The sequence below is a fragment of the Apis dorsata genome, unplaced genomic scaffold, assembly GCF_000469605.1.
Source record: "Apis dorsata unplaced genomic scaffold, Apis dorsata 1.3 scaffold_263, whole genome shotgun sequence".
NCBI lineage: Eukaryota > Metazoa > Arthropoda > Insecta > Hymenoptera > Apidae > Apis > Apis dorsata.
The window spans coordinates 418,261-431,374 of NW_006263541.1; the positions used below are offsets into that span (position 1 = coordinate 418,261).

At 39.9% G+C, this 13,114-nt stretch overlaps 1 protein-coding gene across 7 annotated transcripts in view; it reads right to left on the bottom strand.

Annotated features, from left to right (window-relative positions):
• Positions 1–2,090: 2,090 nt before the first annotated feature.
• The window catches only part of LOC102676514 (neo-calmodulin-like), a 56,974-nt gene continuing 45,950 nt past the window's right edge, over positions 2,091–13,114 (bottom strand). For 6 of the 7 annotated variants that reach the window (XM_006616425.2, XM_031510806.1, XM_006616427.2 and 3 more), the window contains 6 exons: positions 9,970–10,215; positions 6,470–6,503; positions 4,311–4,412; positions 3,006–3,141; positions 2,767–2,915; positions 2,091–2,585 (listed from right to left, as the gene is read on the bottom strand). In XM_006616425.2, coding sequence (XP_006616488.1) covers positions 2,554–2,585; positions 2,767–2,915; positions 3,006–3,141; positions 4,311–4,412; positions 6,470–6,503; positions 9,970–10,215 — 699 coding nt within the window. In that variant the 3' untranslated portion in view covers positions 2,091–2,553. Of the gene's footprint in view, positions 2,586–2,766; positions 2,916–3,005; positions 3,142–4,310; positions 4,413–6,469; positions 6,504–8,002; positions 8,126–9,969; positions 10,216–13,114 lie in introns of those variants that run through there. The other variant, XM_031510807.1, reaches the window with a different exon arrangement.

A 13,114-nucleotide genomic window follows, 5' to 3' on the forward strand; every position in this document is an offset into this window, starting at 1 on the left:
GACGGTCGCGAATATATAAATTTAATATGAGATTTTTTTAATATCGAAATATTAATAATATTTCATACAAATCGAAGAATTATCAGATAATCCTAATATCCGTTTCCACGAAAATAAAAAAATAGAAATGAAAATTTTCGCGGTTCTTTAATTTTTCATCAAATTTTTCACCGTAAGCCAGGGGCGTGAGGCATTCATAAAGAACGATCGCGCAATTAGATAAGCAAATCGAATTATTCGAAGATAATCTCATCTTTAAATTGAAATTGTGATGCTCGCAAATTTTATAGCTTACCTATCCAGCGATCGAATTGAACAACGCAATATAACTATACGCGTATTACTTAACTAAAAAACAGAATTATTGTCTATCTCTATGTGTATGTCGTGTATACGATCTGTGAAATCACCGCTTCGTGTGACCAACGATAACGATATAATAATATTCGCATACCATCCGTCGACACTTATTTTAAGGATAAAACGAATATCCCCTTTAATACGTTTATAAGAGCTCTTCTTATTATTTTATCCCGTTTCCCCGTATCTTCCTCCTGAATGTTTCTTTATGTACACACGCTTCGACCAACCAACCAATATTTCTTTCTCTCATTCTCTTTCATTCCTATTTTCTCTCTCTCTCTCATTCATTCTCACATTTTCTCTCGTTCTCTCGCTCTCTCTCGCTCTCTCGTTCTCTCTTTCTGACACTAATACTTATTCTTGTTGTTGTATTTTTTTAAAACCATAAAAATATCAATGCCAGTATACCACCGACGTACGTCGCTAACGTGTATATGTATATATAATAATATGTACGTACGTATGTATGTATAAGTATATACTAAATATATACGAATATCCATAATAACGTTACTTCAATTATCTTTGGTAGTAACACCATGTATAGGTATATATAATAGGTATGTGTATAATGCATCATTTGTTACGTGTACGTACTTCCTCCTAATGCGCTAATTAACTATCCTCTATCGCGACCTACGGCTGTGGCTTCTTATCTTAAGGATCTAAAGGTGCACGACGTAATACAATTGGCTTTATGGATGGGTATATCGAATGTCGAGGTTCTTAGGTGGACGGTGTTTCGGTATAGGAGTTGAATATGGACGTGAATCTAAATCGGGACTAACAACAAGAGCGATACACTCACGAGATTTCTCAGCTCTTCGTCTGAGAGAGTTAAGAAAAAAAAAAAAAAAAAAGAAAACAGAAAGAAACATATCCGGTACAAAAGATCGTTTTTGGCAACAAAAACCGATAAATCCTACGATTGGTGTTGGTACATTTAAGGAAAAATCTGCTACGTTTGCTTTGATTCTTTTTGCTTTCCGGCAACCGCGATAACATGCGTCTAAAGATTCTGCCACGAGAATATATCACGGTTAGAACTAACCTACTTGTCAACGACATTCATCTAGATTTGAAGACAGATCAGTTATTAGAGCTATCTCGCGTCGAGTCCCGCGGCTAAAATGTTAATGACAATTAATGTTACCCGAAATTCGACTCGACAACGAGCCAGGGGGGAAGGATTCGTCTCGTTTAAAAGCGAATCTACAAAAATTGGAGGAACAATACCGATCGATAGAAGTGTGAAAAGGATGACAAGCTTCTCTTCTTCGTTTCACTGGATCCCAATAATCCGAAAATATCACTTTTCAATTCGTTTCTCAAAATTATTATTCACGCACCTCGCGAATATTTTAAACAATGCACTTAACCTCTTCGAACGTAACGAACGACTTCGGTTTCGACGCTGTTTTGTACTTCTCACGCCATCTCGCGTGCGAACCCAGAGTTACTTACATTTTAGGCCATCGACAGATGCGATCCGCGCTTGAACGATTCGGGAGATAGTCATGCCAGAAATATCGTGTAAATGAGATCGGTGAAGGATGGATAAAGGATCGATTCCTAACAATATTCAATAACGACGTTGTATAGCATTAATAGATAGTATAGATAATAGGTAAACGCTAAAACGAAGCTCAGTTGATTGTTTCGGGAGCGAGCACCTCACTCGTTTTCACGTATAATGTCGTTTTTTTTTCGCTAGCTTATACTTGTAAAATTAATTCGAAGGAGCGAGGTGTGTATGCGTGTATGCGTGTGCAACTGCGGAAGTCACCCTCACCTATCTTTCCTATCTTTCTCTTTTTTTCAACTTAAGCTAGCATCCCATCGCCCGTCACCCCACCGCTCGAGACACGATCCCAAATACCAGTCTTTCGATAACCACTTACCCTTACGCGAGTCATAAATCCGTCGAACGATCGATCCTCTTGGATATAGCGGTTCTTTTATTTTCTTCGACTTTTCCAAGGTTTTCCAAGATTTCTTAGATTTTCCACCCTCTTACTTTCGCTTACTACTTTTTTCATCGGTGTTTCTCGATGATGGGGTTCGAGGGAAGGGGGTTCCCATCTTGCTACGATATTTGGAGAGGAACTTGACGATTTGGGTTTGATTTCTGTTCTTCGACGAAGACTTCCGGCAGCTGGATAGCTTCTAGTTCGACCCGTGGCCACTGAACTAATTCTTCGACGTCAGGATTGTCACGAATTCTGTGGAAATATCGTAGCGATGCGAGCGAGAAAAATGATGGGTAAATTTTAAATAAATTTTAAATAAGTCGTTAGATAGAATTCCGAAATGAAATGTTGTTGTCCCTCGATAAATAATATACGTAAAATTGTTCGCGAGAAATAAATTAAACGATCATTATTTGTACGTTTATGTCATTACCCTCATAATTCACCATTCCATCGCCATCCAAATCCGCCTCCTTGATCATATCGTCCACCTCCTCCTCCGACAATTTCTCCCCAAGGTTCGTCATCACGTGTCGCAACTCCTTCGACGAGATCAGGCCGTCCTTGTTCTTGTCGAACACTCTGAGAAACGAATGCCTCGTTTCGTCCACGTTTACGGGAATAATTCGAATCTATTCTAAATTTCAATCTATTTCTAAATTTCAACAATACCTGAACGCCTCGCGCAACTCGTCCTCTCCATCGGCACCTTTCATCTTTTTCGACATCATTTGCAAGAACTCATTGAACTCGATGGTACCGTTCCCATCCTGATCCACCTCGTTCACCATATCTCGCAATTCCGTTTCTAAAATTGAAAAAGATCGGTCAAATGTGAGATTTTTTTTTTTTTTTCTTTCTCAGATTTTATTATTTTCGTCTCGTTCGAGAAAAATTCGCCGCCCCTTTGTGATCTCAACGTGTAATGCACGGTTGTTCATCGTCGTTTCACGCAACACGATTAATTTCCCTTGCAGACGTGTCGAGGAGCGGGTACAGAAGAACTCGACGTGCAGTTAATTACCAACGTTTGCACGTGCGCCTAACCATCACAGTTTCTAGCCCGGGATCGGAGGAAAGGTAATTTTCCCTAAGCTCTTGTCACAGCCTAGTTTTCTACCGCTTAACTCTCGTCGTCGTCTTAGAAAACCTTCAAACTGGGATATTAATTTAGCAAGAAGAGTTTTCGCGAAGTTTGCGTTTCAAACTTCAAACTTTTCGTGTCTGCATCCTACAACCCGTTTAAGAGTCGTGTTATCGTCTATCCCTTGTTTGCGATATCAACGTTAAGCTCTATCGTTCCGTCGCGAAAGAATAAAATAAAATTTTCCACGCTGCTTGAAAAGTAGTAACGTTTTGATTGCAAATTTTCATCAAATATCGTAATTATTTTCACACATTCTCACGAACAGCGGGAGGATTCAAAGCGAGTTCTTATAAATAATGGCAGACGGAATTTGCTGATAAACGAAATAACAAAAATATCGAACTGTTTTCCCAATCTCCCTAAAAAAGTAATAATACTTTGTTCAAATTTAAATCTAAAAGAGGATTTACAATTATTTTCGAGGCCAAGAAATCACGAGAAGTCCATCGATCTAATCCACGAGAGATGATCGAAACATTTAATCTCGTTCCTTTTTCAATGTTGCCAATCTATCGTGTAAACGAAACAGAACAAAGTTTCGTTTACACGATTCTCGCCTCTTTTGCGGCTCGCGTTTGTCAAAATAAAACGATCGTTAATTCGATATAGAATTTCACCAAGGATCATGCGCTAGTAGTTATTAGACAATACGGTGTTTGGTTGGCGGTTTAGATTACCGTTATATCTTTTGGCCGCAAGCGGGCAGACTTTCGTCAGTTTCGTGGCTTCCGGCCAGATCGTGTCCGCCTTCGTGCACACGTGGACGACACGCGGCCGATACACGAATACACTCATTTTTTCCAAAACGATTCTCCAACGTGTTCGCTTACCGGACGGCCTTTGCCCCAAAGATCGCATCACCACGCCGAGCTCCGCCATCGTGATGGTGCCGTCCTCGTCCTTGTCGAACAGCATGAACGCCTCCTTGAATTCTGAAAGAACAGATAAATTTCCCTCGTTGATTCCGATTATAAATCCAGATAATAATATCCTTTTTAACTATAATTTCTCAATTAAAAAATCGAAATGAATTTACATTTTCGAATTCTTCTCGAACGAGTTCTTCGAATTCAATTTCAAACGGTCGTCCAACCGCAGGGATATATACATATACGAATAAGAAAAACTCGAGAGAAAATTTGGCGAATAAAATCGGGGATGCACGCGACACAAAAGTGCTTTTACCCGCATCTTGTTGTCGAGAATTCGCGGATTTAGATGATTCTATTAATCATCGCGCGCGCGTGTGTGTGTGTACGTGTTTCGGTCACGCGTTACAAGTCGCGCAAAACTAGAGGAGATCGCGCGAGAGTTTTCGGGCAAGTGGCCAGCCACGACGAAAGGAGAGCTAGCTCGCCGGCTAGAGAGATGCGCCGTTATAAATTTTCACAACGTCCAACGAGCGGCATCGTGCCGGTAAAAAATTCGCGGACGACAAACGGGATCGTGAATAGTTTACGAGAGAGAGAGAGAGAGAGAGAGAGAGGGAGGAAGAACGAGGCAGAGAGAGCATGCGTTCATTAAAATAGTCCCGTTTGATCCGTCAGACCATCCACAGGGGACAATACTTCCATTGCCATTGTTGCGATTTTTACCTTTTATCCTCTCCCTCTCCCCTCTATTTACCGTCTCCTCCTTCCCTTCCCGCATTCATTCGCTTTTTCTCTTTTTTCTCTGACAACGAAGGCCGTTCGAATCGAACTTCGTTTGCCACCGGAAGTTGAGAAATCGGGCAACGACAAATGTATCGCAATCCCGGCCGAGAATGGATGAAAATATACCCTCGTGTTCCTGATCCCCCCACGAACACCTCGTAATAAACGCGATCTCATCGTTTAGACCGTAGGTAGAACACGTCTCGTCTCACGAATTATTGCGTAGTGGAATATTTCGATCGTGGAATGTCTCATCCCTTGCAAAGGGATTAAATATCGAAGAAATGGAAATATCGATGCGAAAAATTAAACGAGGGATACGAGAAACGAATAAAGAATTTGATATTATATAATAATACGAAAACGAAGAATTAATTAAGATTCGATGAAAGATTGGTAGGTTGTAAATTGGAATGGGTAGCGAGGCTTTCTAGGCGTTTCCGTTTGATCTTATCGTTCGCTGCATTCGCCTTGCGTTTATCATCGGGTAAACACCGGACGTATGCATTAGTATCGTGTGCATATACGAGTGGCAATTTCTCTTTCTCTGGTAAAAATCCGTAATTTCTCGCATGGAGAAATTTATGAAAAAAATTTATAAAAGAGAAATCGATCCAACCTTGTTTCATGCACATATTGGAACATCGAAATAAAATTTCTCCACTAATTTATTCTTAAATATTCTTTCTTGTTTTAAAATAATTAGTTTATGATAACGATACTATTGGATAACGATTGGAAATTAAAACGATCGAATCATTGAATTGAATTTTAAAATACACGAGAAACTGTATTTCTTCGATTCGTCTTTAAAACATCGATGGAATTTATTTAACGTTTTCAAACATTGCTACGGAATCCCGTCGTAATGGAAAAATATCTGCATTTCGAAAAGAATTTTCTATCTTTAAGCGATCATACTTTATCTTGGAAGCAATGGAATATCGAAGTTCATATTCCATTTGTTTCCTCAACATCTACTTTCTATCGATTTTATCCGATCGATCGATCGTTCTTAATGGAATAACAAACCGTATTTTCATTGGCATAAGATGGAATAAATTAACGACGTTTCGTTAAAGATGTACGAAAACCGTTGTACGGTTCCTTCAATTTGCAAAATATCCGAAATATAACGTGTCCGCGAAAAACTCTGTTCATTAGCATTAACACGTTCACGGACACTTGGATTCTCGGTAGAAATGTTTTACAACCGCCAAGAGAATGAAAAATGCGTTTCGTTTTTCGACATTCGAAAAAGAGCAGAGAAATCACTTTACCACGCCAAAGAGGTAAATCATAAATGATAAATTTTGTTTTTAAAATCCACTTACCGGCCACTTGATCCTCCGTGAGTCCATATTCAGACTGAAAGAAGAAAAAATATATATATATATATTTAAAATAAGATTAGAAAGAATTAACGTTTAATTTTAATTAAATCGTTACGAATTTAATAGATATAAACAATTTTCTTTCAAGCCGTCGGTTTATCAATTTTTTTCTCGACACGACAGATGAAAACGAAATTATTCAAGAAACGAACAGATTATGAATCAAGAGATCTACTCGCAGAAGAGCGATCAATTAAAACTGCAACTTCTTTTACGTGTTTTTTATCCTATCTTCTACTTTCCTTTCGAATATCTTGCATCATTCTTTACAAAACCATCTACGATTTAATTATCCAGAAAATTATAGCTCTGTCCACGCGCGTTTTACAAATCACGATAATTACAATCAATCTCACATCTCGACAATCTTTCTCTCGATTAATCCAAATTCGTTCTCAGAATTAGGGCTGGATCACGAATACTCATAATTCGATTAATAATACCTTCAACTACGATAACGGTAATACCAATACGGTCGGCTTATCTGCACGCGACATTGTTAAATCAGTATTAATAGACAACGGATTAACGGAACGCGTGTCGTTAACGCGATTAGAGGAAACACAGGTCGGCTTGGTTTCGCGATTCCACGCGTTTATTCTAGAACAAACGAGGAGGATCGTATATGACCCAAATACATCTCACAAGAGAGACGTACATCTGGCGTATCGGGCAATATCTGTCTGGGAGGAAACGTTGCACGCGCCTTGTTTCTTGTTGCATCGAAAAACGTAAAGGAGAGACATCTTTCGGTGCTATATATACATATAAAATATATTAGGAGAGAAACGGATGACTACGAGAAAGAAGAGGCTTCCTTACATTATTATTAATAATAAACTGTCGCAACCTTGCTTTGCAATATTTCGATGCGACGTATAATCATCGTGGCGTGGGAGGATATAGCGGATGAATGAAGCTGAGAGAAAGATCAGACTGAGTTTGGTTGAGAAACTTTTTGGTTGCATGAACATCTTTGAATATGTAACAATCGATTATCGTTCCAAGTATTGAACAATTTTCATGGTTCGCAGTAATGCGTTTAATTGATCTGGAGAGATTTGAAAGCGTAATGCACGATCGCGTGTCCGATTCGAAAAATCTTTTGAAGAGAAACAGGATTAAACAGGATTCGAGACGAGTTTATTACGCGTCGAAATGAAATTTTCACTGGTGGAAAAACTTGGACAAGAATCTGAAAAACTCTCGCTTCGATGAATCCCTTTCCCGAATAGATTGGTCTTTATTCAACCGTGTCACGTATTCTTCTTTTCCCCGGACAAGAAGAGGTGTTAGGGCGTAAATTCGACTCGAAAAGTCAGGTTTTGCTAGCGCATATTTATAGTGTATCTGCAATCGAAATCGTACACTTTGAATTTCTCGGTTTACACACGTTACACACTAGCATTACGACTTCGAAGAGAACGGATGAAAACCAACTCGAATCGTGGAATCCACACGAGAGCCACTCACGCTTATCTGTCGAATCTGGCCGTCTATGGTGCTCGTTAATCTTCGCAATTTCCCATAGGCGGTCGTGTATTTCTTCTCCGTTTCCGCCATCTCGCTTCCTCACGAATCTCACCCCAAATTTACATTCGAACTTTCCAACGAGATACGTTTCCCCTCCTCTTCTCTTCTTTTAATCTCACCCTTTCGTCGTCGCACGAGGAGGTTGCCTCTCTCAATCGGAAGAAGCACGACTAACACAAGCGGCGAGCGCAAATAATATTATTTACGAGCTGGCGAGCTAGGCAGCGTCACCGCGTGGCGGAGGACTTCCTTCGCCCATTCGAACTTCATTCTTATTTCATCCCTCCTCCCCTCTCCCTCTCTCCTCCTCTCCCCCTCTCCTGTTCTCGAAAAAAACGCGCAACGAGCAATACGCTCGATCATCCGGTTTTCGAGCCCATCTTCCGAGAAGTTGGACAAGCGGCGGTAATTAATCATCGTCCTCCCTTCGAATCAATCTTCGACGACGACGAGTCAAAGACCTCCGCCCGCACGAACGGACGGCGAGATACGACGCACTCGACGCGTTTCTTGTACAACATTTTATCACTCGCGTTGGAATAAAACACTGGCTCGAGACGAGCTTTTGGACAACCTTCGGCTGTTTTTAACTTGTCAACGATTGGCTGGCGATCCTCTCTTTACTCGCCTCGTCCTCGTCGTCCTCTTCCTTTCCACCTCGGGTGGATAGACCATGATTTGTCGATGATCGTCTCGGAATTTGGACGATCGGAGAATCGAAGATCCAAGGTTCGATCGAAGAGACGATAATTCGAGCGCTAATTCAACTTTGAGCTTTAATAAAGCGAAAACGTTTCGAGTCGCGCATAATTTGAGAATGTCGTAAGAGTATTTTGGCGTCTAATTCTCGTTTGCCAATAAGAATCGAGCATTCCTCGAATGCTCCAAGCGTGTATCGTCGTTTCGCGAGGAATAGCGATCGTCGTGTTAAGATAATCGATCGAAGCGCGTTTATTATTATTATTTTTATTTTTAAACGAGCCGCTTCCTTTTTCTTTTTTTTCTCGAGGGAGGAGATAAAACTGTCGAGAGAAACTATTTCTGGATCGTCGCGACGGGGAAAAAAATCACGGACACCCTGACCCGCTTCGAGCGTGAATTTCTCGAAACGGAGGATTATTTTTACGAAATGTTATACGAAAACATTGGGATCGAAACACGCGAGTTATGGCAATTTAAATAAAAACTCGTTTCCGCGTTCCGTTCGATCTCTTATTCGACGCTTGAATCAGCTTCAGGATCGAACATTTGGATTTCGAGATACGTTCGAAATAATCCGAATAAGCTTTGTCCACTTGCATTGCATCCGTTTATAAATAAAACTACGATCAACGATGATAACGGGATGCGAGATACACGGGGACACGTTTTTCGTATTTCGAAACGTTCACGTATCGGGACCCGTGCTACCATCTAACGGAGAAGAAAGATCTAATTCAGCCGAGTGGCTGATCACCACCGCCATTTCTACTGCGCGTTGTCTGATCGGTATTTAGGAGCGGAGCGCGCCTCGTCTGACCACGATCGCCCGTTTCCACTGTTGGCTGACAACGCGAGCAGAGAGAGACGAGCAAAATTTTAATGCTTCGAATTAAAGAGGAAAGTTTCGATGGTGATAATAATAATTATTATTATTATTATTCCTCGAACAAGCGCGGATAATTAATTAACCAAGAGGTTATTCGAAGTAGAAAATTCAACCGTTAAAATTTTACCCAATTGTACGATTATTATTAGTAGACTGTAATAAATCAGGAATAAATGTTATATTTTTGAATCGATCACTCAACACGGTTCGAAATTTTAATTGCCAATTTAATTTTTCGATCTATTAATTTTGATTGAAAGAGAATTTATGAAAGAGAAATTATTATTGTTATTATTATTATACTATTTTTTTCGCTTACCAAATTGATGGTTACGATTAGATCGTACTGCTGCCTCTGCCCCTTCTTCTTGTTCTTGCCAGTCTTGACGGAAGCCGCCTTAGGCGTAACCTTAACTTGTCCCTTCTGAGCAGTGGGTTTCTGAGCTGGTTTCGCTGCAACTTTCGCGCCGGGCGCCACCTTCTGCCCGGGAGTCAGCGGCGCTTTTTGACCTGTCGAGCCCTTTTGGTTCACGTGGCCCACTCCATCTGCTGGTTTGTTGCGAGCCTATCAGCCGAAAAACACCCTCGGTTAGACTCGTCCGTCGGTCGGACAGCGACACTCCTCTATCGATGATTTTTTATTTTTCGCGTGAAAAAAAAGAAACGAAACGAAACTTTTCGAACTCTGCACTCTCTCTAAACGAATCCCCATATATATCTTAACTACTGGACTGCAATCGAAACATCGCTTCACGATGAGATATTGCCCTTTATTATGAAACGGAAGGTGGTCAATTGTCAAAGGATGGAAGGTGATCGGAGATTGCGACTCGTTGTTGAAAAGTTTCCCAGTAGATTGTTGAGGGTATGCGGGCATTAGGAAATTTGCAAAATAACCGTTGTTTACCGATCGTGCTATTATGGCCAAAGGCGAAACTAGGCCATCGCCGTTTACCGCGATCCGCTTTTGTCCCGTTTATAAAGTTATCTCTGATCCCGCTCTATCTACATTTTCGATCTATCCATAAAAACTTATTTACACACACACACATACACACAAACACACAAACGTATACGTAAAATCATCCGAATTTTAATGCATCGGGAGCGAGAAGCTTTTTTTCCAGTTCTCCGCAACATGCGATCGATGCAACTTGCATAATGCATCAAAGTCGAGCCACGAATGCGAGCGTCTTCTTTCGAATGAGGAAGGAGGAGAAGGGGAAAAAAAGAAGAAGAAGAAGAAGAAGAAGAAGAAGAAAAACTCGATTCGTAATTATTCCAATCTTTTGTGTCCACATTTCACGATCGGTCATTTAATCTGGAAAACGAATCTCTCTCTCTCTCTCTCTCTCTCTCCCTATCTGTTCTCTGGAAACGAGAAACGTTTTTAATTCTGGAAATGTTTCCCGATACAGGAGCTTCGTAATCGCATGGAGGGTGGAAAGAACAGTCCGTTAACGAGAAACGAGGGGGAGAAGAGACGAGGTATCTGCCTTTTTTCCAACGAAATTCTCAATGAAAATTCGTTTTTCCCCGAGCGGGATAAAAATCTCGAGGGCGAACAATACCCCTTAATCACAAACGAAGAATCCGAGCAAGCGTTGAATCAACATTTCGGCGGGGAGGAGGAGGAGGAAGAGGGATGCATCTGACTCCATTGTTCACGGCTCTCTGCTAATGACACGCTACTAGAATGATCCATGGTAATTTCCTGAGATTTCACCCATTGCTAATCCACGCTCTTCTTCTTCCCCCGGGCCCCGTTTCCGTTCGGATATTAATCACCGGATGATAAGTTTTTCCGCCGCAATTTTCCAACCGTCGATCCTTTCGTCGTTCTCCTTTTTTCTTCTTCTTCTTTTTAATAATACAAAATTGTTAAGTGAACGGACAATATCTGGATGGAATACCATTGGGAGACATCCAGATGAAAACGAGGCGAGTATCGAATGTCACGTCGTTATAAACGGATGAGAGAAATCTACGAGTTCCAAATAGATCGATCGTTACCGATCGAGGGAGGGGAGGATCTTCGGGAAGAATCCCGTGAGAAAATTGATGGAAATCAGAGAGAGAGAGAGAAAGAAAGACGAATCAAATAAACGTTTGGAAAGAGAGAAACGAAAAAGAAAAAGGCGATGGAGGTTAAAGATAAAAGTCTTGATAAATCGAGATATCTTCAAGGAATGGAATTTAATAATTTGACTTGATAAAACTAAGGTAAGGTAAGTGACAAAAGTTCGTCGACCGTTTGCCCAATTACTCGGTAAGGTAGGCTCAGATATAAATATAGAATGACTCAATTGGTATTGGACATTCTAAAAATATCGCGGGTTTATTCAAATAATAATTCAGCCGGAGAGATGGCATACCCAGCGTGGGTGGGACTGACAAGATAATTATAGAGTTTGCCGCGTCTACCGCGTTCTTACGAAAACCAGTATATCACCGGGCTGAAAAATCACACGCACAGAACGAAAACTGCATCTCGTTGTCGTTCAACAATTTACGCAACGCCTAGCAATAATAAAATTTTCCGCATTTGAAAATAACGACGCGAGTCGAATTACATCTGTTACGTAATCTGCGTCTTGTCACGCTCTTTGCGGGAAAAAGAGAAAGAGACAGAAAGAGAGAACAATTCATAATAAATGTTGTTAATATACTGGATGAATTTTCGAAAAGGAATTTTAATCATCCAGCGATGATACAATATCTGACAGTACAGTCGGTTGCAAAAACGTATCCGCATACTTTACGCGAATTTAAACAATTTATGTACATATATTTTCAAAGTCGATAATAATTTTGTTTTATGCGAAAACATTGTGAATATTGTGTAGACATATATATCATGCTGATATACATCATGAAGACGTAAATCCAACCGATAGAAAATGGAGTTACATAACTTTATATAACTTTGCGTTATTTTATATATTAACCGGTACAAGTTATGTACTATTGTGAATTAGAGCCAATCCAAACTGAAACGTATAGAAATATATAAGAATATATTCCAAGAAAGATGTTATTTTTTCTTTTAAATCATCTCTAAATCATCGAAAAATAATTTCCATAATTCCATCATGATCTCGTTTGAACCATATATAATACTTTTTTATCGATGGAACCTTATTTTCAGGGGACAATATTAATTCTTCCCTCCTTTTTTTTAATAAATATCTTCGCAATAAAACGAAGTAATTATAAAATTATAAAATATTCAAGATTCAATGCTCTGTCACTCCTGTTAAAAAAATATATCCTCGAAATCGCATATATAAAATATGGAAAAATAAAAAATTTGATACCCTCAGAGAAGAGATCTTTTAAAATATACTTTTGCGACCGACTGTAACCGTAACAATTTTGTTTATCACACAGTTGGCCAATTCCAAATTTCGCGAAACACCGGATAATTCTCTCAAGGAATAATAATTCCACGAATTTCACGAGGG